The sequence below is a fragment of the Dryobates pubescens genome, chromosome 1 (genome assembly GCF_014839835.1).
Source record: "Dryobates pubescens isolate bDryPub1 chromosome 1, bDryPub1.pri, whole genome shotgun sequence".
Taxonomy (NCBI): Eukaryota; Metazoa; Chordata; class Aves; order Piciformes; family Picidae; genus Dryobates; species Dryobates pubescens.
The window spans coordinates 53,022,784-53,050,439 of NC_071612.1; the positions used below are offsets into that span (position 1 = coordinate 53,022,784).

General features: G+C 36.4%; 1 protein-coding gene across 1 annotated transcript; it reads right to left on the reverse strand.

Moving 5' to 3' along the window:
* NEK1 (NIMA related kinase 1) lies at window positions 1-26,387 on the reverse strand. Its single transcript, XM_054165992.1, has 22 exons — window positions 26,215-26,387; window positions 26,045-26,141; window positions 23,886-23,983; window positions 22,349-22,432; window positions 21,840-21,907; window positions 21,635-21,721; window positions 20,607-20,661; window positions 19,191-19,391; window positions 17,313-17,373; window positions 15,992-16,149; window positions 14,069-14,128; window positions 13,766-13,825; window positions 13,588-13,632; window positions 13,421-13,495; window positions 10,660-10,829; window positions 10,446-10,577; window positions 7,233-7,335; window positions 3,965-4,048; window positions 3,368-3,451; window positions 1,367-1,444; window positions 312-407; window positions 1-205 (listed from the first exon to the last, which is right to left on the reverse strand). Exons 1-22 carry the CDS (start codon window positions 26,329-26,331, stop codon window positions 194-196), a joined length of 2,025 nt encoding a protein of 674 aa, XP_054021967.1. The 5' UTR covers window positions 26,332-26,387; the 3' UTR covers window positions 1-193.
* Window positions 26,388-27,656: the final 1,269 nt, after the last annotated feature.

Sequence of the window (27,656 nt, forward strand, 5' to 3'; positions counted from 1 at the left end):
TGTTTAAAATTTATCAGCTTTGCAACATCTTTATGCTTCAGTAAGTTACAGATTATTAGTAACATACTTCAGGTGATCCTAATGATTCTTTGGTTTAATGTTCTTAAATTCTTGAACCAAATTCTTCATTCAAATATAACTACGATAAGGCTTCTCAGAAGAGAATTCTGACTGACAGATGCTCTCTTCTGTTTCAGAAGGGAATCTAATTATCTAAGCATGAAAAAAAAAATCACAGTACGGGATTTGAGTCATACAAAGATACAGCACCACAGACTGACTGCATTTAACAGATTTAACAGTTTTCTTACATGTTCTTCCCACGCTATCTTCTCTCTTTCATATGCTTCCTTTCTCTTTCGATCTAACCGTTCTTTCAGAACTGCAGCTCGAGCATTTACTTGGGCCTACAGTAAACCAGCAGCAAAACCAAACCAAACCAAACACCAAGAAACAAATAAGGAAAAAATATAAATAAATAAAAAAAAATTATCAAGAGCATAAAACACATTAGTACCCCATTCCATGGAACATTTTGGGATTAACTTCATTATTACTGTAGGCTGTGACAATCAAAATCACAAGTAAGTGGAACAATTGATCTATGTTGCAAACAGGGGTAACTCCTCACAACTTCATTGGCTCTTGGTTTGCTTATGTTTTTAGTATACACTGTTACCTTAAACAGTAACATATAATTAGAATCTCTACTTAAAATTACTTTTGAACTGAATTTTACTAAGTTACTCAACATATAAAGTTTTAGTAGTTGTTTTACCTCTAGTCTTAAGGTTAGGCATATGGTTAGCTTATTTTCACATTGCTCCTTGCAGATAATGGGGAAAGAAAAAAAATCATAGAGTAGACGCAGTAATAATACTTGACATATATCAATAACTGTCTCTACCATACAATATAAGAACATTACATGCATTTACCTGAAACACACTTCATCAGAGAAGTATACAGCTCACCTTCCAAACCACATATAGCCCATGTCAGCAAACTTAAGCAGCTTTGCCTTTATTTTTTTAAGCTAAAATAATATTATTTAAGATACATCTTCCCTCTTGGTATCAAAATGCTATTTTAGTTATACCAAAGTACCTTTAGGGCTAAAGCTAACCTAGAGATAAATGTTGAAGACAGAGATAGGAAGAATCCTTGACTTGCTATGCTAAGGCACAACATTTCTTTCGGGATTAACGGCTGAACATTGTTGTTACTTCACTATGGTTAAAATAAAAACCTCCTGTAATGCATGCATGAACAAATTATTGATAGCAAAAATAAATATAAGAAACTTCATGAGACATGAAACAAATTTAAGAACAGTGAGTTCTATCTCCTCTACCCCCACAATTACCTTCTGCATTTCTATCTTTTTGCGTTTCAGTTCTGCTTCCTCACTTGATTCTTGTCCATCAGAACTGGTGGCTTCACTCTGCAAAACAGGAGTCCTCAGAAAATTATCCTTTATTAATGCATTTAAAAACTGAGACATTTGAGTGACTACTTGGATCATTTAGACCAACTGTATGACTGACACGGGTCAGAATTTCACTAGGTAACTCCTCACTCAGACTTAATGTCTACTTGGATAGAATTTCATATTTGAGATTTTTAAAGGGCTAGCTTTGCTTGGTTTTTTTCAGTCCTTTGGGATATTTTTCCCTTTTTCTAAAAAAAGACATGAATCTCTTAGAAGCCAAGAAGAAAGTAATGTGCCTGCTGTTGCAAAAGAAGTTACCTGACAATGCTGATTCTCACCTGCCACCCCTCATCACTGTCGCATGCTCTGCAGGTAAGGTATACAAGAAAGGTTAGATGTTCTTGAACTCCAGTTTCTTCCATTGTATGCACTCCAGAGAAGTGAGGTGGTGGGTAAGGGGTAAATGGGTGTGGGGTAAAATGTAAACAAGTAAGTCTATCTTTGAAATCTGTTTCCAGTCTCTCTTACTTCTTTTCATAGCCTCTGCATACTCCTATTTACAGAACAAACTGAAAGAGCTACAGAAAAAGGCTCTGACAGGAGCTTTTTATTGTTCACAACCAACTTGTGGAGATCTTTTAGTTAAACAATTCAGAAGGTTTCTTGCAGTGTTAGAAAAAGAGTATTATTAGAAATAATCTGACAAAACACAATCAAGAATGTTACCAATTTTTTAAAGTTAACATTAAAAATTATAAAAATAAAAAAAGGTTATGCTTTCAATCACCTAACAGGAAAAAAAGATGACTGGAAAGTACATTTCACTTTCCAGTGCAATAGAAAACCTTCAGAAATAATAATTTGGCACTTGTCATAAGCAAAGAAATGAATACAGATTAATCTATTGTATATAAAATACCTGCAGCTAGGGTGGATGCACCTCATTTTGAGAGAAGTGCTGCAGCTGCTCATTGGAAAAACAGAAAGAAACAGTGCAGCAGAGCCATGGCTCTATGCTGGCAACATCTCGGCACTGTTATCAGTATTTTAAGGGTATTCAGGACACAGATTTCAGAGGGCTGTGTATGGGGATGACTAGTCTCACTACAGCAATCTCAAAGCTTACTTAGAAGAAGCAGAGTAGACCTAGAGTCATGAGTGTAATTAGCAGCAAATGCAATTACAGCAACATGGGCTTATGGTGGATCACCTTCGTGTTTTATGTGAGTCAGGTCTAGTGATAAGACTTCACTGACCAGCCTCCACAATAACCTCCCAGACCCTGAATTTCCTCATGCTCCCATGAGGAAATTGAGGAGAATGGTCCATGCTGGTCACAGACGTAGCCACTAGCACTACTGTAGAAAGTTTGCATGCTGTTCTGAGGTACTCTGGGTCATCTGACTTAAGATTTGAAGGGCTCCTCTTCAATGCACTAAAATGTTTCACCTCAGTCAAGGCACTGAATTTGGTTCCCTTGCATCCGATTAATGAGGTGAACTCCAAGTTAAAGAAATTAGGGGAAAAAATGGACTATTTTAGCATTAAAAACAAACCAAAACCCAACAAAAAACCAAAACCCAACCACCACCAGCACAACCTACGGCAACAACTTTTGGAACTCTGTTTAGCTGATGTGGTAGTCCAAAGAAACCGAGTGGCACTGGGCATCAAGTAAATGGATTGTTTCCAAGGGTGCCTTGGACTACTTGACACCTTAGGAAGCATTCATTCTTCATCTACTTAATGAACATATCGTTTTGGTTTTGGTTTATTACAAATATATTTTGGAGAAGTTATGTATGGGGGGGGAAAAAAAAAATTTATTGATTAACCTTATGACAGGAATTTCTAACTTTAATACACAACTACAGAATCTAGGAAAAGAATCACTTCATATGTATTCTGTTTGACCAGATGACTTTTCAAACCAACCTTCTCTCCACGAAGTTTTGCTCTAATCTGTTGACGTTCATTAAAGTTTTGTAGCCGGATCTGTCTTAATCTTGCCAAATATTCCTAAGGGAAAGAAAGTGACTAAGTTTCAGTTATACTGAAACTGTCTTCAGTATGGTTAATTTAAAGGACATAAGACTCAACAACTTCTAAAAAGAACCCAAACAAGAGTTGGGTGAGCTCCCCCATTACTATCATCACATTAGCATTTACTGATCTCCAGAAAAAGTCCCATGTAATGAAAATAAAGACAATTATCCTTGTGTTTTACATATTGGAGACTAGGACTGCTTACATTTTTCACTGTAGGATTAAGTTATAGAGAGTTATGTGTGTATGGATGCAAATTCAAGAATTTCTCTGAGACACAGAACTATTAATTTCATTATTAAAAAAAAAAATCCCAACAATAGACACACTCAAATCTAAAACTTTATAAAGTAAATTACTTCTGTGGGGTTTATAAAGTCCTTTTATTTTGTTATACAGATAAACCATGCAGGGAGACTAGGCACGATCACAGTTAAAACAGCGCTATTTGTGATGAGCACAGTGGCAAGCATGCAGCAAGCATACCTCTTCCTCCTTGTTTCTGGATTTCCTTCCCCTTGCAGAAATGGGCCTGCCTCCATAGATATCTGCCACGTTTTGCAGTGTACCCTGTTTGCCATTTAACAGTATCACATTTACAGTGGCTGGGGCAGTACAATTACCTGCTTTATCCAACAGCTTTCACTTAAAAGAAACCAAATCCATCAATGATCTGCAGTTCTTCTGAAGTTAACTGGTAACACCTTTTCACTTACATGAAACATGACAGTAGTAACTCAGGAGTTATCCTGAGTAGCCAAAGAGAGAGAGAGAGCAGAGCTTTAAGAATATAGTTGTCCTCTCTCTGCAATTCTGATCTTCTCCTCCTGTGTTAGAGAACTTAAATTCTGATGGTCACAAATCTGGATTACACACAAATTGTATAGAAATTGTGGCACAAATTGGCATTTCTGCTTGTGGAGCCTAAAATACAAGTGGAATCTTTCTATGGTCTTACACTAACATTTTTCCACAGTGACAACTTTTTAAAAAGTATACTACAAGTACCAAACTCAAACCCCTAATAAAATACTTAAATACACATGCCACCTCTAAGAAGCTGTGTTAAATCCCTAATACATATGCATTCATAGTGTACAATCTTGATTAGACGGTGTCCTAACTGTCAACAAATGATTCAATTGTAAGGAAGTCCAATACAAAATGTTGTAAGAATCACTTAACTCAAAGTTTCCTGCTAGGATTAAAACCCAAAATAGTTAAACTATTTTGTTCATAGTGCACCATAAGCCTCTGATGAATAGGTTAAATACATCTTGATTCATTAATACACAGTCAAGAAAGCAAGCATCTACATTAGATGGATGTTAGATAGATAGATGTTAGTTAGATAGATCTTCTGTCTTATTAAATACCAGCTTCCTCAAGTTTGAGTGCAGAGAACCATCAGTAAGCAAATATTCCAGTTAAGTTCTTGATAGAGAGACCTGAAGCCAAATATTTTGGCTGAACAGCCTCTCAAAATGATTAAAAAAAAAATACAAAAAAAATCAGTAGCTGAAGGAAACAGCCCATTTCTGTGGTTTAGTGATTGGGGGATTAGAGAAAAAAATTGAAGGACCCATCCTGCAGATAAGAGAAATACCATACATCAATAAGGACTAGAATTCTGGTTTCAGCTTGAGCATTAAGCCCCACCTCCATTGAGAACTATTGCCAGATAGTCAAATTATTCTCCTACACAAATAGAAGAACTTCTGCTATCAATGGCAAATAATAGTACACCAATTTGGAATCCTGACTTCAGGTTCTAAAGTCTTAAAACATCTGGAAATTACTTCTGCAACTGCTCAGTAACCTCCTTGTTTTATTACACCAGCCAGTTAAGAATAAAACATTTGGGTTTAGTTGAATGTATCACAGAAACATTAAGCTAAATACTTGGGTATCTTGCCTATCGATCTCATACATTTACATTAATGCTGACAAAGTTAGCAACAAAATGTCAGCAAGTGCTGCTAAGGACTTGTCTAAGAGGCAGCACTCTTAGCAAAAATTGTTTGTTTTTCCAAAATTATTTAGTGGTCTTCCAAGTTTTTAAGAACAAAATCAGTTTCAGACTGCTTTAAATCACACACACAAATCTAAGGATACTTCATCAAGCAGTGCTTCCAAGTATCTAAGAATTGCTTACTGTAAGCGAAATAATGCCTGAAACAAAGACCTGGCTGTAAATCATGATCTGATATTCAGACATAACTCGAGATGCTTCTATAAATCTGCAGTTGGTCTCATCTCACTGCAATGCCAGCATAGTCAGTTTAATTTCAGCAGCTGACAGTGATACTGTGAGACTTCCTTGTACAGGAACAGCATGGAGAAGCACTCAAAATCAAAATTCTCTGCATTATGAAAACACAGTTCAACAAGTCCTATTGCCAATGAGTCATTTCCAAGATACCTTTACTGCAAAAGATACTTCCTGAAGCAATACTGAACTTAGAACTGCAGGCATAAGAATACCAAAGATTTTATGACACTGCCCACTAGTTTCTCTTTAAAGAGTGAAGGCTTTAGAAACATTAACCTTAACACAGAGACTCCTTCATAATACCTTGTCAATAAGCAGAATGTGTTCTTATAAAGCACAGTACTGTAGCTGATCATTAGTTGTATCAAGCTTAATCAAATGTAATTTCAGGTTCAAGCTACTGAGTAATATACCAAGCCTGATTTTAAGCAAAACTTTAGAACTACAAACAGAGAAAAACAAATGTTCCAAAACACACAAGATCAAGTTAAAGACACGGGGGAATTTTTTTTTCTTTTGTTAATAAATGGACTGCCATGAGAAAGGTATCATACAATTCTGCTATGTTTCCATAAAATCAGTAACAAAATGATGAAAACCTACCTTACATAGGTTTTTTTTCTTCTTTAATACTCAAGGAAAATATTAGCATTAGAATTAACCAGGTTGGAAAAGACCTTTGAGATCACTGAATCCAGCACTACCTAATCAACTAAACCATGGCACCAAGCGCCCCATCCAGTCTCTTCCTAAACACCTCCAGTGATGGTGACTCTACCACCTCCCTGGGCAGCCCATTCCAATGGCCAATCACTCTTTCTGTGAAGAACTTCTTCCTAACATCCAGCCTAAACCTCCCCTGGTGCAGCTTGAGACTGTGTCCCCTTGTTCTGTTGCGGGTTGCCTGGGAGAAGAGGCCAATCCCCACCTGGCTGCAGCCTCCCTTCAGGTAGTTGTAGACAGCAATAAGGTCTCCCCTGAGCCTCCTCTTCTCCAGGCTAAGCAACCCCAGCTCCCCCAGCTGCTCCTCACAGGGCTTGTGCTCCAAACCTCTCACCAGCTTTGTTGCCCTTCTCTGGACACATTCCAGCAACTCAACATCTTTCCTAAACTGAGGGGCCCATAACTGGACACAGTACTTCAGCTGTGGCCTAACTAGTGCTGAGTACAAGGGCAGAATGACCTCCCTGCTCATGCTGGTCATGGTGTTCCTAATATAGGTTAGGATGCCATTTGCCATCTTGGCTGCCTGGGCACACTGCTGGCTCATGTTCAGCCTACTATCAACCAGTACCCCCTGGTCCCTTTCTGCCTGTCTGTTCTCCAGCCACCCTGACCCCAGCCTGTAGCACTGCATGGGGTTGCTGTGGCCAATGTGTAGAACCCAGCACTTTAGCCAGTATTTCATGGTTATGATACTGCTTCAAAGATTCTTAAAGCATAATGCAGCGTTAACATACATAGGAAGACAAGATTCCATACCATGTGTCCCTGAGCTCGAGCTTTGTTTTCCATGGCTTCTCTCTTTCGTTGCCAGAATTCTTCAACTTGCACAGCTCTGTCTGCAGCTATCCATCCTTTCTGCCTAAGGAATTGCAATACAGCCAGATGAAAGTCTCTGAAATAAGACACTGAAAAAATCCCTCTGCATTTATTCTAACTAGGACATACACAAAAAGTGTAAAATATCTGTCAGGAAGACATCTTCATAAAAATGCCTTTCATAATACAAAATGAAAGTCAGAGTTCCACAAAACGGAGGAAAATAAGCTCAGCTAAATTAAAACAATTAAAAATTAAATAAAATAAAATCAAGAAAACCCAAACAATAAGAAACAAACCCCAAACCATTACTTTGTCCTTCCAGATCCTGGCTGTCAAAACAAAAATCAATGTCCAAACAGTTATTTCTGAAAATGTCGCAGCTTGATTCATTACTGCTACAAGTTGTGAAAAAGAAGACTCCTTCCATCAGAAATGGGCAAGAATTCATCACCTGAGTCAGTCAGTAAGGTCAGTACTGCAGCAGACTTACAGGATTGACCTATGTTTAGACTAAGAGCTTACATAGTTAGTAAAGGGCTAGAATTTTCAGAAGGTTCTGGCAACTCCTTTTGAGGGATCTTAGGGAATTTTTGTTTGTTTTTTAAAGGGACTGTAAAAGAATTTTCCTACTTTAGAATTAGCCAGAACAAGATGGGGTTTTGTCACATGTTCTACCCCAGGTCAGAGAGACCTGCTTAGGTAGACGAGAAGGCTACGTTAAGTTACTGTAACTGAGCACCTGGGAAGTCTCCTACTGTACACACATGGTCATTTTGCAGAGGAGCCTGTTTCTGACAAATCGTTTAGACGTGGACTCAGAGGAAGCTTTCTATTAAAAAAACCTGAGCAGTGGTGTAAAGTAGTCTAATAAATGGTGAAATGATGACAATCTCCCTTCCAAGGTTCGACTAGCCTAGCATGACTGAAGAGTACTGGGGGTCCAACAACAGATGGGAAATTGCAATAAGCCAATAGCAATAACCCATCAGGCTGAGACTGTTAAAGGATCATTTCGCAAGACAGGAGCTATTGCTAGCAATGCATAAATTAATTAGCACACTACTTAAACATCCTTGCATCTTGTTTTTTCTAGCCCCTCCCCACACCTCTCAAGAAACAAGGAAAGAAAATATTTCTATATGCTATGGTTCATTAGAAGGAAGATAGAGATAAAGCTCCTTTGCATAATAAAGCAAGTGCTGTAGATGCTCTGAAGAGGCAAGATGATGCATGCAGGTGTTACTAGTAAAGAAACAAACACTTGTTAAGTTTCTGTACACATATTGGACTCACTCTTAAGATTTTTACTGTAACTGTTCATTACATATGAACTCAGTTGTTGGACAGTGAAATGTACCCAAACCTGTGTCATATAGCTAAAGTTTAGCTTGTAACGCTGGAGAGAAGCTTCCCAAGCAAAAAACTCCATATCCATGTTGCAAACCAAAATTCACAGGAAAAAAATTATTTCAACTGAATTTTATGTAAATGTTTCTCCCTACTCTAAAGCTGAGTGACTCATTCTGCTAAAACACATTCTAACCAGATTTCTTTGAGGCTGCATTTCTGTCCAAGAGAGACTTTTTAAAGATTGTTGAAGATACTTAGCTTTGCTTTAGTTACAGTAGTGTACACAGGAAGACTGCAACTTAAGGGGACGATTTCTCAAGTTATTTAGTTTATGTTAACTGTCTTTAGGAAAGTTGCAATTATTTAAATTCTTTGCTTGAGCTAAACATCCTGGACACTTAACTTTATATTTCACATTCAGCTGAAAAAAAATCAAGTTCAGGAAAGAAATAAAGGTAGACTTGGTATGTCAATAAAATTACTTCCAGGTAATAAAGTACAAACACTTTGTCATTCACTTCAAAAATGGAAAGTTTTTAAAGTCTACCTATTTAGAAACTTCTGCACTGTATTTCCATTTACAGTTTCCAAGTTCATTTATTTGAAAAATACTGAATCAGTTTCTCTTCAGGAACTCCATGTCACTTCTAATTTGAAGCCCTCTACAGTTCCTCTTAGTTTTAACACATTTAGAACAGTTACCCAGGCACGGGCAAGTATAATAGTAGCAGTGATACTGTTTAATGTATGAGGCAGTGTTGCCTAGCATAGGGAAGATTTGAGGACTGTGGCACTTTGTGCAAAGCACTGAGAATAAATAGAGGAGGATCAAAACATGCATCTACATCATCTGGGAAAATGCACCTGCCAGTATTGAGTTGTATCACGAAGAATTTTACAAGAGCTCACAATAGCCCAAATTACTATTAAAGAAATTAAACATTTTAGCTTGCTGTGGTAGTTTTAGGCTATGGCTTCAAAATTTTTTTCACACATCTTGAACAGAAAGTAGTAAAAAGTAAACAAACCACTATTGGGCATAAAAAGGAAAATAATGATAATTCTAAACAATCCTGTTGGAAAGATAATGGACTTAAGCTAGTAATGTAAACAATTTCTTCTCTCTTTTTGCTTCCTCCAGCTAGGAGATACTAACTTGCTTCTGCTTGACCTTGGCTGCACTGCTTTTGTTGTGACTAGTATTAACTTCTCTGCTTCTGTCTCTCGTCCCTTTTGTACAGGAGGCAAGGGGGAGAGCAGGGAGGGAGAAGCTAGTAGCTTTCCCTGGTCCTTGGCCAGGGGAGTTCTTGTGCTGTTCATTAGTTGAAAATACTGTGTATTTTGTGCATATACTTGTGCAAGTTTTCCACCAATCAATAAACAGCAGCTAACAATTCTGGGAGCATTCTAGACACTGTCCTATGCTAGAATCAAATGCTTAGATGTAGAGACAGCAGTCAGAATCAGATGACAGGAGAAGGAAGCATCTGGACAGGTAACACAAAAAGTGGAGCTATGAAGAAAAGCAACAGAGAAGGCTTACAACGTTATCTGCAACTGCATCAAGCCAAGAATTTTGGCTGAAATCCGGTTTAGTTGCAGCTGTTAGTAAACCAATTTTTCCCACTACTAGGGAAAGCCAAGTTTTCCATTGATTCTGAAAGAATTGTGGTCTGTGAAGGACTAAGACAGAAACAGACAGCACAGTACCAATCGATAAGCGATTCTGACTACATGGAACAAGACATGGAACGAGAATCTAACATGTAGGGACAGATTTATGGATCATTATAGTCCAACCTGTTTGCATTGGCTTGTTTAGACACCTCCTTCAATCTTTTCACTTTTTTCCTAACTGCATCAGCATCAGGTAAATGGTGATGACCTGCAGGCCCCTTAGGAGCTCCTGGATGTATTCCATGTGGAATTCCTCTGCAGATAAATATGTACAGTAACTTTCACTACTTTCATTTAAAGCATATCACATGTAGCTTCGAATGGAAGGCAGCCATACCTTTGAGCAGCTTCTCGGCCTTGTACTCTTGCGTTTAGTTTGGCTTCATCTAGTCTAGTGTTTTCCTTTTGCTGACGCATCTGGTCAAAAATAGCATGATAGTGTTCATATTGTCCTCTGGAAGGCACAGGAAAAGGACTGACACCACCTCCACCACCATAATACGGTGCCTGGAAATCAGAAGAGGTTGAGTGGAACAGTGTTGGTTTTTTTCACAAGTCCTTGAAATTTTCACCTCTTCAGCAGAATTAAAGCATTAATATGCCTTGCAACATACTAAAACTTAATTTTCTGTTGGCACTCCATAATAAAACATCATTTTACCTCCCTCTGTCTAGTTACACATCTTTCACATATTTTCTAAGTTATTGGTAGCAAACTGACTGTAGTGTGACTGAAGATAGATGTTCAGCACCGCAAAAAACAAAGTTTCAGCACAGAAGCTGAAAGCAACACAGTACTAACTGAAGTACCAGTGAGTGATTTATAGCCAAACATCAATTTTTTTTATGAAACCAGAAATTTTTAAGTACACTTCCAAGGTTGCTGAACGGCATTAAGTGAGATTTCACTGAGAATCACCATTGCTACCAATCTATAATTTGCCTTCGCCCCCAGAATTCGCTACTAAAGCTCAGAGGAACATCTATCTTAAGTTTTACGTGAATTATCCCTGTCAATCTCAAAGATTTTGAGTTCTTACAGAACACTTGCATGTAAAAGAAATAAAACAAAGCAAAAAAACAAACAAAACAAGATGTTGCAAGCAGCTGAGTAGTAGCCAAGGATGGAAGCAGAAAATGTGAAACTGGCAAAATAAGGTTAAGGTTGTCAGCACAAGCATCAAAATGTTCCCATTACACCTGGGGGAAGCAGTCAAATAGTCCATCCTAGTGAATCTATGGAATTTGTTTTAACAAGTATCAATGTTCCTTCCAGAGTGGTCTTAAGCATTTTAAATAAATTCAAACATGTGAGTGCAGATGTGACAAGTTTAAGATAGCCTTCTTAGAAGCTCTTGAACAGATTATGCTTGACAATGAAATCTAGCTTACATCTTGAATTGCTTGACTCCCATCAACAGCTCCCAATAATCCACATATGATACAGTAACAAGAACTATTTATCCAGGCATTCAAATAAATACACAGGTATGTTGTTCACCTTAGTAACTTACTGTATGAAACTACACTTTCTACAAACAAAAGGAAAAGTCTTGCTTTGGACACCATTTCAAGTTCCACCTATCATCAGAACTCAAGTTTTCAAGGGGATTACCTAAAGAAATAGGATGATCAATTCATAAGCAAATGCTATGAAGCAGGTGCTCATCAACAGTCTGCAGAACAGATACAGCCCCTGCTAAAATCACAAACCCAAAGCCAAGTCCTTGCTACTTCTTTCACTACTCTCCCTCAGAAACAGGTGTCAGCAACCAACCCAAAAAGACAAGAGAAGAAACCCACAAAGTGCATGACCCTGCCATCCCTTCATAAGAGGCTTTATGGTCTGCATTATTGGAAAGCTTTAACAAAGCTACTCAGCAGCACTGTCAGGGAGTTGCTGGATACACTGTTTTCATGTAGAAGAAAAGTAAAGTCAAGTCAGTAATACCCTAAAAGTACATGGAAGTCTAGAGCAATGCTAATCTAACAGCCTGCAATAAAAACTCTGCTGAACTACCCAATTTAGAGAAGACATTTCAATGAATTTTTAGGCATGTCTGCCATGACATTTTGTATCAGTGATGCTTAGATACATACAATTACTGACCCTCAGTTTCCCTAGATGACTAAGAATACTGTTAATAGTGCAGCTGTAGCTACAGCAGACAACTTCATAGGTTTGCGGAGGATCTTGCAATAAAACTGTTACAAGGTCATCTGAAACATCATCCAAACATGACAATGCTGATACACTATGTTGCATGGAATCTTGTATGGAGTGCCTGCCAGTTTCATTTTCAGTGAGAAGGATGACATGAGAATCACATAATGTTTTCTGATCTTAAAATTAAGCCAAGACCTAATAGTTTTTAAAGTCTAGTGTGTTTACATTTGGGTTTATATTTAATCTTTAGCTATATGATGTGTGGCACACCTCCAAAGATGATGTCTCTTTTGAAATAATGTATAAGCAGCTACTGAAACCTGGTCAAGTACTTGTTTATTCCTCACAGAAAACTGTCACAGGAATCAGACTACACTAAGTAACTAAATTATGTAAGAGGCAAATGACTAAATGGTTTACCAATCAGGATTTACTCAGGATTTTTTTTTCCCTCCTTCTGAATGATTAAATCAGCATATATAAGCATTTACATTGCTAAATAATGAAGAATGTTAGAACCAGGTGTTTAATACTGGGAAAGAGGTCCATTATCATAATGAGAACGTGGAGAAAGATTTCAACATAAGAACTCCAGAACAAACTTGAATGTAAAAGAAGCTGTTCATGCATAGATCCAGCACAAAAATAGCAGCAAAAGCAGGAGTGGAAAGTGGTGCATGAAAACCATTACTGGCAAAAAGAGAAGAGGTTCTGAAATGTAGTTAAGTGTGAGAAATGAAAATTGCACGTGATCTCCAAAAGCCAGGAGAGACTCTGTTATACAGTTGCTTTTAAATCATTCCTAGATTTATAATGGGCAACCCCAAAAGTTGACCTCCAAGAGCAGATCATTCTGAAAAAAAAGACCATGCCACATAACCAAAGGTGGGGAGGGAACAAACTACACCACATTTCTGCATCTGCTGCCAACCTTAACATCACCACTTCCACCAGAACCAGTCACATTCCTCCATCCTTGTTCCCTGGCTCTGTTCATTCGTTCCATCTGAAGGAGAAAACAATACAGGAAAACATAATTCCAAGAACCACTGAGTGAAAATTGAACTTCACTAATAACACATTTTAAGCATATTTTACCCTTTCTTTTTCAAATCTTCTCATTTCATCTGCCTTCAGTAAACTCTGCAATGAGTAAGGATTAAACATGTTAAGTAACTGGGAAATCAAACTAATCCATCTTCCTACACACCACAGTACAAGATATTTCACTGAAATTACTACAGTTGGAAAAGAAATTCTCAAGGATCTCATCTACCTGATTTCTCTGACGTTTTTCTTTTTCAGGCACTTCTAACCTTTTCTTTTTTGAAGGTTCCTGAAAAATAAGCATGTCATTTGATGTTACTACTGAGCCATTGTTTTGTCACGATAGGTTAGTGCTCCCGTTGCTGGTGTATATCCACAAAGATTAACAATAAAATAAAGCACTGTTACATAATGTTTAGGGGAAAAAAAAAAAAAAAAAAAAGAGAAGGAGGAAAGGTTTGAAGGTTTTATTTTGTCATTCTTGCTCTGGACTTAGCTTTTGCTTAGTTTGAAAATTAACAGATCATGATACCTCAAACATTTTCCTCCTTTCTTCTCCCGGATTATTTTTCTTCACTGGAGATGGAAAAGCCTGAATAAAAGGTGAAACTTCAAATTAGATGGTATGATGCCACAATAGGAGAAAAATTCTGATCAGAAAAATGAAAAATCTTAGACTCAGAATTCAGTATGTGCAAAAAAAGGTTGAAAATAATTACTCAGAAGATTTTCAATAAAAAGACTGCTACAATCTAGGTGTAAATGCTACTGTACTTGCTCATCTTCTATTAAAAACTCTGTAATTTTAAATTCTTTTGTCTTATTTTTTCTTTGCTGACAATGTAATTCTGCATTACAGTCTTTTCCTATAAGTCTTCAGGGGCCCTTAGATATCAGGAGTCTCTTGTGTTGGAAGAACAGAGTTATTAGGTTATCCTCAGGCAATATTGCCTAGGAAACTTACCAACAGAAGAGGAGAATATAGCCAGTGTTGAATACCTGGTAAAGAAGCAGCTGTGTGTAATAAACCACGCTGCTAACATTTTTTTCCTGAGAACTATATACTATTTTATTTTGATGACCTCAAACACTATCAAATAAAAGAGAAAAATACTCAGAAGACAGAAGCCTTTAGAGACAAGTCAATGTAGTGCAATGACATTGGAATAGCAGGAAAAAAGAAAATTTACATTAAGTTGTAGCCAGTTACCATCCTGCCTCTCATCCCTTGAGAGGAGATATAATTTGCATGAAGAATATGTCTTAGAATTGCAGCTGCTGACCACTTACATGCAGCAAAAGGGTATTTCCTCAGTTCCTACCCTGCAGCTGAGTCTATAAGCAAGTTTAATCAGTGCTGGCTGGTGAAAATGAAGAGCAGCAAACTAGCTGCACAACCAAGCCTTAAAAGTTTAAATAGGCAAGGTTTCATGATGACACCCAAAAAGCCTCTTTATTTCCTTCTTGCTCTCATTTTCAAACTCTTTATCACAGGCCAACAAGGCTTCGCTCATTGTTATCAATGAGCTTTTCTTTAAACCTCCAATAATTTCTGAACCTCATTTTTTAACCTCTACCTCGAAGACAATTCTTCTATCCACCTATCAAACTGGCAGATGGATGAATAAAGATGAATATAGTGTTAGGCTGCCAAAATACTATGAGGTGGAAAAAACTCCAAAAACCCAAAACCAACCAACCAAACACTATCACCAGAACAAAAGTGCTACTTATCCAGAAGAAAATCTCCATTAGCTCTCTTGCTGAAGCAGGAGCTTAGTTGCTTGACATGTATGGTAATTTAACAAAAAAAAAAGAGGAATACAGAGAAAGTGACTAGAAGAAATGTCCAAAATACTGTATGAAGGCATACAGAAGACTTTTTCATTAGCTCAGGGAATAAAGTTTAGGAAACTCCACTTTCAATGACAATTTCTCTGGCTGACAACACATTAGAAAAAAATGGCTAAAAAAAATGTTTTCTATCTTTTGACAATTTGCTATTATTTTTGAACAAGATGCCAGAATTCTTACCCACTATCAATAATTTGGTATATCTGACAAACTTCCATTATCTTTGACTGATGAACACCAACAAAACAACTAAAAGCATGAAAAACATGTCTAATTCAGCAGCAGCATTAGAAACCTAACTCAAGGCAGCAGTCTCCAAACATCATTATGTTAAAACCAACTAGAAAATAGCATCGGCAATGAGGTAAGCCAAGCACTGCAATTACTACTTTCGCTGCAGATGCATGTATTCACATAAAAGACATTATGAAAAGAAATGAAGAGTATTTTCCTAGAATTTAAATATGGTATGGTGGTAGAATCACCATCACTAGAAGAGTTTTAAAAAGAGACTGGATGAGGTACTTATTGCCATGGTTTAGTTGATTACATATACTCTGTATGAGCAAAATGGTTCAATTTAAGTAATTTGGCTTCTTACCTGCCTAGATTTAGTCAATAGCTTCTTCTCATTAGGCTTTTTAGGTGCATCAGAAGATTTCCTGATTGCTAAAGGCACTCCGTATTTTGCAGCAGGTTTGGTAATTTTGTGAGCTGGTGCAGCTGAAGACAGTGTTTGTTCTTGAGCTGGTCTTTTAGCTGGAAGGAGAAAATCCCTGTTTTACAGCTATTTAGGTTACAATACCAAGGGTTGTGTTTTGCCTGCCTCCTGGCATAGACTGGCCCTATGTGGCAGGATGCATTTCAGTATATAACAGATCCGGAGCTGCAATACTGCGCGGCAACCATTCAACCACCATCGTCATCACAGGGACACAGCCTGCTAAGAGTTGACACCTTCCCATCTTGGAGTCTGGATTATGCTCCACTGCATACTATTCTATCTATTGGGGTTGATGGCATGTGCATAAGTATTATACTTTTGCTGTGCTAGTAAATTGCTTTTACTATTATATTATAGTTAATAAAGTAGTTACAAATATGTAACAGTGCATATGTAGTTTTCCGTTGTGCCTCATCCTTTACAAGCCTCTAACTGTAACATCCAGTTGTCCCAAACACAGGGAAAAGTTTTCCTCATGGCACAGTGAGACGGGCCTCTCTCCACTAACAACACTGGACTGCAACTTGTGACACTAATGTCAGATTATAAATCCTAGAAGAGCTTCAGTGACCTTTCAGGATGTTGTCTTCCCTACTGAGTTCCTTAAAATACGGTAGGATTGTGGATTTAATTCTCTTGTTAGCAGGGATTACTAACATGCAGTCACAGGACAGTAGAGAAATACACGACGCAGTCAAAAGACACTAAAGCACTTATCACAGCTTCAAACAGTTACAAGGAAATAAATAAATGGAAAGAAAAATTAGGGGGGGAGAAAGGGTATAACAATGCAGGAAAATTAATTAAGGCAAGAAGATCCTGACAAAATGAACCATTATCTCATTTGCTACCAGAAACTCTACTGCTTTGGGCCAAAGTCAGGGCTTAAATCTGGAATCTGCACAGAAGCTTAACACACTTTTACAAGAAACAGTATTATCTCCTTAAATTTGGAAGTGTAGCATATTGCAAAAGGAAAAAATACACCTAAAATATTCCAGGATCATAGTTTATGTTTGCATCGTTTGTACTCTACATACATCTAGCATCCAGAGTGGGTAAATTTGCTTCCTTCTTTCTCCTTAAACTTCTAGAACACACCAAAGCTAAGTAAATTTAAAAAAAAAAAAAAAAAAAAAAAGCTCCATGCACTGTCTTGCTAGAGCTGAAAGCGAAAGTACTTTGCATACTTATTTACCTGGTGCAGCATGTGGTCCAAACTTATGGAAGATTTTGTGACTGAATTCTTCTGCAATAAGCTAAACAAAAAACTGAACAGTTAGGCAAGAGCACACATATGACAGAAGCTAGAAAGAACTCTTTTGCAAGGAAGTGTGCCACTCCTAAGAAGCACCTAACTGATGGTATTTACTGTTGATTTAAATGTAAATAAATATTCCAATTAATTTATTCAGTTTAGTATCACTAAATTAATTTTTATACATATACAAATTTATTTTCCTTAATATGAAGCTGGATTCAGTACTTTCAAACATTTTTGCATAATTACTCAATTTTTAAAAGGCATGACTTCTGGGTGGCCCATGTCACCTCATTTATGAGCTAGTTAAGAATCTAGAAGAAAGTTGTCTAGGATGTCTAAAAAGATACCCAGGTCAAACTTGTTAGTAATTCAATTGGAAAAGTTGTGTGCTACTATTCACACTCATTCTAGGAAGAATTAGTATTATCATCTAGTAGTAGTCTATTCGTAATTATACTTTGCCTGACTAACTCCAAATAAAAATTTCATATCCATTCTAGCTCCAGGAAAAAAAAAATAAATTAAGAGCTTGATCTGATTCTTTTTTTAATGTTGTAAAAGTTAGAACAAGCTTATCTGCAAAGGCTTCTGAATTCTACCTTTCATCAGGATTTTAATCTGAACTATTATTAGTTGAAAGTCTATTTCATATAGAGTTGAAAACCAATTAAATGATATGGTGTTCTCACAAAACTTTAGTAAAGAGTAAGAAACCATCAGTATTCTTTATACTTAGTGAGGTCTCCTTTTACAGTAGAATCATAGAATCAATCGGGGTTGGAAGGGACCACAAGGATCATCTAGTTCCAACCCCCCTGCCATGGGCAGGGACACCCCACACTAGATCAGGCTGGCCAGAGCCTCATCCAGCCTGGTCTTAAACACCTTCAGGGACGGCGCTCCAACCACCTCCCTGGACAACCCCTGCCAGGGCTTCACCACTCTCATGGTGAAGAACTTCCTCCTCACATCCAGTCTGAATCTTCCCACCTCCAGCTTCATTCCATTCCCCCTAGTCCTATCACTACCTGATATCCTAAGAAGTCCCTCCCCAGCCTTCTTGTAGGTTCCCTTCAGATACTGGAAGGCCCCAATAAAGTCACCTCGGAGCCTTCTTTTCTCCAGACTGAACAGCCTCAACTCTTTCAGTCTGTCCTCATAGGAGAGGTGCTCCAGCCCTCTGATCATCCTCATGGCCCTTCTCTGGACACGCTCCAGTAATTTCCTCTATGTCCTTACTCTGTCTATACTGCTCATATCAGTACTACTGTTCACTTGTTCATCTTGATCTCTTTTGATTAGACATATTCAGAAGACATGAACAGATGTAAAATGATATCAAGAGATATTAAACAGAGAAGTGAGAAATTTCTTCTTCAAGGTTATATACGTGTGGTACATTTAAGCATCAAGAAATTTAAAGATTACCTAGCAATATTTCATAGAACACACTTTCAAACTATTCCAAATTCCAAACAAAAATGGGTTGAATGAAGTATGATAAACCAGCAATGCTGAAGTCACTGACAGCAGCACCATTTTATGGAAAAAAATGCATACCTAAACAAAATATCGCACTCATGACTCCTCATTACATAGAAAACCACCAAAACAATGCACTTCAGAATTTGGTTTTTTACCAAATATTTCAGCAATCCGCAACTTTTCTTCACAGTTCACACTAAAACTCTTTCCTCAACTGAAAGTGTCTCTATTAAAAAGCTCTAGGGAATGCCATTACTCTCATTTCTCATGTTGCATATTAATATTAAAGATATTTTTAGCAAAATTAGAATTAAAATTAAACCATACCTGTGGTGTGAGGAATTTTTCAACCCTTTTGGCTATAAAGGTTTTCTCCAATATGGAGTTCACTGATGGTCTGTTCCTAGGATTCCTCTTAAATAACTGTGAAAGCAGATTGCGTAGGTCATAGGAATAATGCACAGACACAGGAGGAAAAGGTCCAGAGATTATCTTCAGTACCAAGTTCTTCATGTTACCAGCTTCAAACTATATCACACAAGACAGAAAACAGTTACTAGATTTTTGTTCCCGTCTCTCCACTTGCAAAGCCACATATATACATGAAAGAAGCAACATACCTTCCCTTGCCTCAACATAACAAATTTTTAAGGCCATTGATAGTTTACCTCAACAGTTTAAAAACATCTGCTGCCAAGTATTCTGACTATAAATCATACTGCAGACATACAAATTTTGCTGACAAATAATTATTTCCTTCAAGATCTAGGTTGACAATAATATATAATTAAAGATAAAATAATTATATGATAATCTCTCCTAAACACTTTCAACAGTTACATGGCTTCTGCCCTTTTTAGAAAAGGCACGTGTCAAAGGAAAGAACATAAAGCACTCATTCAGTGTCAAATCTACAGGAATGCTCAGACTTCAGCTTAAGTTCAGGGAACAGAACGCACCATTTCAATTCCTCTGTACACTAAAAAAAACAAACAACCCATCACCTAGCTCCCAGAAAACAACCTACTGCCATAAGCTCTCAGAAAAGTAACATCGCTGCCACAGAAAATATTGAATAAGAAATTAGAAAATTTTGAAATTAAATTCTTAACCCTTGATTTCTCCCCAATTTTCATATTATTTCAGATTATTATTTTTTCTTTTAATAAAACAGAAAAACAAAAACCCAACAAAACCCAAACAAATCCAAACCAAACAGAACAGAAAACCAAACCACCAAACCCAACCAAGATAGAAATTAGTTTCTCTTCCTCCCTTCCTAACTGTAAAATTGCTTATAAAGACACATCTTTGGAAATAACACACTTAAAGGTAAAAACACCCAAAACCCCACACTAAAAAACTCTTTTACCTTGGGAGCTTTTTCTCTAAGAACTATCCCTGTTCTAAACAGAAATGCATTAATCCTTCTGCACAAAAGCTGCTAGTCTGAATTCAGACTTTCCATAAAAATGTCAAAGTTTTGGAAAGAAAGCAAAATACTATTCACAGGATCATTTGTTACAATGTCTAAGAATTTCTGTACCTAACTTTGCTTGTTAAAAACCTACACTAAACCCAAAATGTTGGTCGCTACAGGAAGAGAAGATGCAAATGCTGAGGGTAATTTTAAATAGACATCATGAATGTCTTTCATCTACTGAAATATATTTGTAAAAAATAAGGAAAAAATCTTGTTTAAAACCCACTATTCTTTTAAAGACAAAAGAAGTTTCTACTTACTGCGTGTTTAAGTGTGCACATCTCATAGAGAACACAACCAAGGGCCCAGATATCACTAAATCAAAAAGAAGGTATCCTAAGAATTAGCTCTGGATGTAACATCGCCAAGTAACTCATACCCATGAAATCTATCTTTGAAAAGCAAAATGTTGTGCTTAGAGTATGTATAAGCTCCCTTATATGTACCTCTTCCACTTCCTACCAAACCACAAAATCCCACACAAAACCACAATTCAGCAGCCAAAAATAAAGGCAACCTAAAAACCAGATGAAGTTATATTTTGACTTCAGATTTTATTTTCACCGTTTTATCTCAACCATACCAACCAGAAATTAGACAACATACAAACAAAAGCTTTTTAAAAACATATACACTTGTCTGAAGTCTTTGAATTAAACAATGATAAGCAGGCCCAAAACTTGCCACCTAGTTCAGCAAATACAACTCTCAAAGTAAGTTTACTCTCTACCATTGGCTTGCTTAACTGAGTCACTGCAGGTTCTCCTTTCCACATGGAAGACACTAAAGGGCAAACAACTGTAATATTTTGTTATCTTTTAAGAAAACATTTGAAATTAGTGTAAGGCAATGGATGCAGCAGCTTAGTGCAGTATAAGACTAATTTGATTAATGACCACTTCCATTACCTTAGGAACATTGTCACCAGATACAGCCTACTGCCAGGACAGCAAATGTGTAAGCAAAGTATCTGTATGACTTTGTTACCTGAAGTAAGCCGAGTCACCTGTGCAAGAGCTTAGGGAATCCAATTACCATCTGTGTGATTTCAGTTCTACTTTTGCCTAAGAACACAGCTAGATCTAGAACTCAGGAGCATTAAGATAAGTCAACTCTGCATCACACTGCTTTGTACTGCACAGTCTTCTACAGTGACACTCAGTACCTTCTCAGGTAGCAGATGAACCAGGAGCTGGTCACCACCATACAAACAGAACAGCTTTAGATTTCTGAAACAAATCACTTTCTTTTCCTTATCAGAAATGATTAGTAATATGTTTGTTAGTACCTTTTATTGTTGTAAGGTTTATTCTGACATATTTCAGGAGACAAATAGTATGGTGTTCCTATGCAAGTGCGAGCCAACTCTGCAGTACTAGGAAAAAATAAGAATGAATGTTAACTAGTTAACTCACATGAAGTGCAGAGATTGTGTTCTCCTACATCAAAGCAATTTAGATTAAGCTGAGAAAATAGCATCAAAAAGGAGTTACCTGTTAAGAACTCTGGCGATGCCAAAATCTCCCAGCTGTATTGTTCCATCTTTGGTTAAAAATATATTCTTGATACAGAAATTTTAAGAAGTCTGTTAATTAAAGCATTCATACAATTGCCCACTTTTTGTTCTCAACAATTTTTGGCAAGAATGAAGTTTTCTACCAGTCACTCTGAAGCTACTGGCTTACTGACTACTAAGAAGCACAGGACTTACTCTAGTCCTACTTCATCAAAATTAAACATTATTATACATTCTAAAATATAACCTTTTCTATCCTGCACATAAATCTGAGTAGCACTCAAGTAGCCTCATCAAATAGCCTCATCTGTTTGTACAAATAGCATATAAATCACTTCCAGACAACTCCAGAGAAAACATATGTTTCCAGTATTAGAAGTGTTTACGTAACAAGACTGCTTTCCATAATTTACCAACTTACACTAGCAAGATATAAATGTAATCACTTTGGAAGTAAATTGAATAAAAAAACAGTTACCTACATACCTGTGACTTTATGTCTCGATGCAAGATTTTTCTATCATGTATGTGTTTTAATGCTAAACAGATCTGTACAAACCAATCCAGAATCTAAGCACAAAATAAAATGCAATTATCAGTATAATTTCTTTGAATTTTTCCTAGTTATGTAACTGAACATCTCATCAAATCAGTTCTACAATTATAAGACTTTATCTCTTTCCACAACCCTACCTTTATTTATACCAGAGAATACTTAAAAATGTAATGTCACTATAAAGCAAGCTTTTTAATGAAGGATGCATACTACCCATATTTGATGTGAAGCCTGAGGCTATGAGCTTCATTGCAAATTATGAGTCTCATAAAAATATGTAACATGAATTTGGCTAAAACATTCAAGATCTAGAACTTCTATCTTAAAGATTTTACTTTTGCTCTAACCAATACACGTTTTCTTGCAGCCAATCAACCAAGAGTCCTAAGAAGCCAAACACAGTAATTTAACATATTTTACTTAAAGAAGAAAAACAGTACAAAAGTAGATGCTGCCATTGAGAAAAACGACAAACCACATACAACTAGAAGATTATATGCAAGCTAACAAAACCCTTTTTAAAAGTATTTTGAAGATCACATTATAAAAGGTGACTAATTGCAGGAGCTTTTCCATGTGAATAGATTTCACATTTGAACTTAGAAGCACATACATGTCAAAACTACAGTGTAATTCAAGGTGTGTAATTTTCCCTTTTCTACTTCAGGTTCTTCTTGTAGATGTGAGCCAAAACAAGAAAAAGATTTTAACAAGTATATCCAAAATGTTTCATGATTACCCTATTCTAAACACTATCAACAGACCAAATACATTAGTAAACCTTTTAAACCACAGGTAAATTGAGATCCTACCAGCTGCAGACACAAAAGCATAGAAACATATTTTTAAACAAGGAAACTTACATCAGTTCTAACAAAAAATGACCTGAATCCTACATAAAGTGTTTTTTACTTTATTTAAGCAAATTCATACATAAAATCCTCCAATGTATTCCAGATTCTCCCATAGTACAAATGACTTTATAACCAGTATGGTATAAAACATGCTAATATACTTCCAATACAATACTAATATTTTTCTAGTGGAACAATAAACTTTTTACTTGTCACCTACATATTGCCGCATTTCATATGGTATAGTTCTGATAAATAATTACTTCAAAACAAAAATCCTGTGCCATTATATACACTTTTACAAATAACCATTTCAAAGGTTTAAAAATATTTGTGTTGTCCTTCAGCATTTTTCATTATTCAGATTTGGTTTACTTTGCAAGACATCGAACTTCCCTTTTCAAGTATCTTATACAAGTAACATACCCAGGATTTCCAGCTACTTTCAAATTATTCTTTAAAGACACTACTGTGACTGATGGCAACAAGAATCACAATTTCAGAACCTTCTTTTAGATGAAGCAACTGTATCTAACAAACTAAACCAAACTAATTTAAAACTCATTTAAAAGTATAATGGAACAAACCACTATAGCCAGCAGCTTGCTGTTACCTGATCTTCAGGGAATAAGATTCCTTTCTGGGCATTTATTTTTTTAAACAAGTCTCCTCCTTCACAGTAATCCATCACTATGTAAAGACAGCCATTTTCTGTAAAGCAAAAAACAAAACCAAAAAGTATTTTAGGAAAAAAACAAACACACACACACACACACACACACACACACACCCCCCCAAAAAAAAAACACAACCAAAAAAACCCCAAAGCCACAAAAAAACCCACTCAAGACTTCTTTACTGCAATATTCCAAATATCTTCACTGCAATCAAAGAAAAAGCAACAAGTTAAACTTTTCACATGCAGCTTCAGATTTTTTTTTTATTTTTTTGTAATTTCAAGCAAAAATGTTTTCATTTAATTTTACAACACTAAGTTTCCCATCTCTGAGAGATGGGGGAAAACAAAATAAGAGAAAAAAATAAAAAGAAATCACATCTGCTGAATCAGCACCACAGTGTGTGGTTCAAAACCACGAAGAAATTAAAGGTGTTGCTTTATAACTGCAATATAAAAGGAATTCTTCAACCTGCTTTCAAAATCCTACCCTAAACAAAGGAAAGAGAGATCTCATTTAGGTAGTTGCTTTTATTTTCCTAATTATTTCTTGGATCTTTACCTGGACAAGGTACTACTTGCACTAAGTGCAAGAACAAAACAATCACTACTTCTTATACCAGACATGCGGTTCATTTCAGAGACCAAAGAACAGTAATAAAACCTCCAGCAAACAATGACAGATGGAGGTAATTATTTTCCCATTTTTGCATGAAATTTAGGGAGACTTCCAAAAACCCTATGCAAGTTTTCACTAGGAGGTATGTATACATACAATACATTTCATTAAAAGTTACAGTTTGGGTCCCAAATGCAATCTTTTCCAGTTACTGGTGAAAAAAAAAAGATTAGGCAGAAGCAAATTTCAAGTTACCAGTATCCTAAGAACTACATTACTCACATATTAGACAGGATTTGGAGAAGTGCTGAATAAATGCATAAAACTAATCATGTTCTGCTCAAAAGAAAAGCTCTTATTTTATTAAGGGACTTAAACTCTAAATAAAATTAGTTAAGCCATCTAAATCACTTAAACTTCACTCCTGCACAATGCTTCTGAAATCTGACTTTTGAAACATCAAATCAGGATTTTTCTTTTATGCTTGCAGTTCTTTGTATCTTGGTTAAGCTTTATCATCTGTATGATTATAATGGATGATCCTAGGAGTCTGGCTTTCTTGCAGAACTGTTGCTGAAATAATTCTCTTTTATAAACCAATCAGTATGTTCAAATTCAATTACAGAATCTACCTTGCAAGAAGAAATAAAGGAAGAAAAAAGCAGTCTTAAAGAACAGGCCTCAATTACAGAGAAGATAGAAGTATGGCTTTATAAACCAGAAGACTATGGCTGTGCAGTATGACTATGGCACAAAATTCTAAATGAATGAAAAAATATAAAAGTCTCCAATCAAAAGACATATGAAGTCAGCAGGAAGGAAGGAAGAGAAAAAACAGTTGTGTCCCTAAGTAGTATCTCAAATAACACTTCGTTTTTTTCAAATAGTATTTTAACCTATATGACAGGTTCTTTTTTTAACCTATATGACAGGTTCTGATCATTTCCTAAAGCATTCGCTGCACAAACAACGGGGAGCTCTATTTCTCCTTCCTTCATAGCCTGAAGTAAACAGTCCCATCTGCTTTTCCAGCTTTGAAAGTAATGATATGATCGCAGTTACTGAAGACTGCATTCTAAGACAACAGAATTTCAGTTAAAATTGCTCTTGCAATACCCAAATTTAGACTGTTTTATTTAACCTACACAGGTATTCAAGCTGTTACAGTATACGCAACTAACAAGGAGGCATACACTCTGGAGAAACAAGAGAACATAATGCTTCCATTTAAGATTCCATCAAAATATATGCATGTAAGGAAGAGACATGAACATTTTTGTTTATTTCTTGCACTTGTAAAAATTACTATTACTTTTAAATGTGCGGGAGAAGGGTCAAAAAAACACAACCCAAAAGCAGCAAAGTAATAAAAATATGAAGAAGACTGATAACAAAGAGAAAACACACTGACTTTTAAACTACATACAGTAAGTAGTGCACAGTCACCATCATTACTTCAGATTCTAGTGTATCTTACCTTCAAATGACTCTCTATACAGGACAATGTTCGGATGTTTCATATTCGCCAATACAGCAACTTCTCTTCTTGACTCTTCTCTCTCCTTACTTGACATCTTTAAGAGGAAAGCAATTTTTGAGAACAGAAATACAAAGAGAGTAGATTGGTAACTACTAAGAATCACTCACCTTAGAGATGTTTATTTCTTTAATAACATACTGTTGGCCATTTTCTTTAGCTTTGACAAGAATTGCTTTCCCGAAGGATCCTTCTCCAATCTTTCGCACTTTAATATATTTGTCCATAGTTATCTTCTTAAGGCATCCTTACATGACTCCTGTGGGGGTGGGGGAGTGGTAGAAGGCAAACAAACATAAACCAGACTTAGTTAGCCATACTTAAGTCATCTAGCCTGCCAGTCATGTTAACTTTTTTTTTTGTTTTAATAACCCCAAAACATCAATCCATTTGTCTTCTCAGCTGCATCCTGTTTCACAACTTTTCTGTAAATCATCTAGTCTCCATTTTATTTTGGTACAGTTAGCTTACTTGGTGCGAAAAAGAGCTGCATTGCTAAAAGCAGCTTAAATCTTTTAACTTCACAGAAAGTATTAAAAAAAGAATGTGTTTTATCTTCAAATAAAGCAACCAGTCAGTGCCATAACTTCCAATTCAGATAGCACACAAACATCATTTAGAACTATAGCATTCGATTAACTGAAAGAACTTGGAAGAACTACAGCATGGTAGAGGATCTGTGTATGTTGTTTCTTAAGCACTAAACCCTGTATTTTGGAAGTCATATCACCGAGCCAAAAATGGACTGAATTAAAATTATCCCCACCAAGTTTAGAATTACTACTCAATATGGAAAGCTGTGACCTTAATTCTGATTGAAAACAAAGATGATTTATTTTTCCATGTTACATAGAAGTTCATTTCAAAATGGTACAAATCCGTATTTTTACTGTACCGACTACTTAAAACCACCTTTTGAGATTAAAGAGATTACTCAGCTAAATGTTGATGGTGTTTAAGGTTCTGTACTAAGAAACATTCAGATAAAAATAAGACACTAGTGAGTTGCGTGTGCAAGGTACAGCAATACAAAGGTGTCAGAACAGCAAAGAGAACTGGAAAAACAAAGACCGAAGTGATGAATGCCAAAACAAACTTACAGTAGATTGGAAGATCATATTTTCTACAGTAGAAAGACCTTCCATACCCTGAGGAAGTTTTGGCAAAGTAAGAATTACAAAAGGTTCCCAAATTTTTCTGCATCCAAGCCTAACTTGAGAGCATTAATGATATTTGTGCTTTGCTGTATCCAGCTTACTTCCAACAGGAAACCTTAGTAACTTGGATTTATACTTCATGCACATCTCAGATGAAGTTCCTCTCCCTGACTTGGGATAATTCTTTGTCATAATTACCATGCACCAGACATGGATCCTGCTAAATACTCTCAGGAAGATAGACCCGTAACATGAAAGCCAAGTAAAATGAGTAAGCTTTGCTAGTACAGCAAAAAAATACAGAAGAGAACTGAAGCAATCTTTTCCGTAAAACAAGAGATGGGAAAACAACTAAAACTGGATGACAGGAAAGAAAAAAAGTGAAAATATGACAG

Coding starts and splice junctions, on each gene's coding strand:
- NEK1 (XM_054165992.1), bottom strand. CDS start 26,331: ATGGACAAATATATTAAAGTGCGAAAGATTGGAGAAGGATCCTTCGGG. Junction 16,150..17,312: donor TGGACCACATGCTGCACCAG/GTAAATAAGTAT, acceptor TTCTCCTTCCAG/CTAAAAGACCAGCTCAAGAA. Junction 13,633..13,765: donor AAAAACGTCAGAGAAATCAG/GTAGATGAGATC, acceptor TACTCATTGCAG/AGTTTACTGAAGGCAGATGA.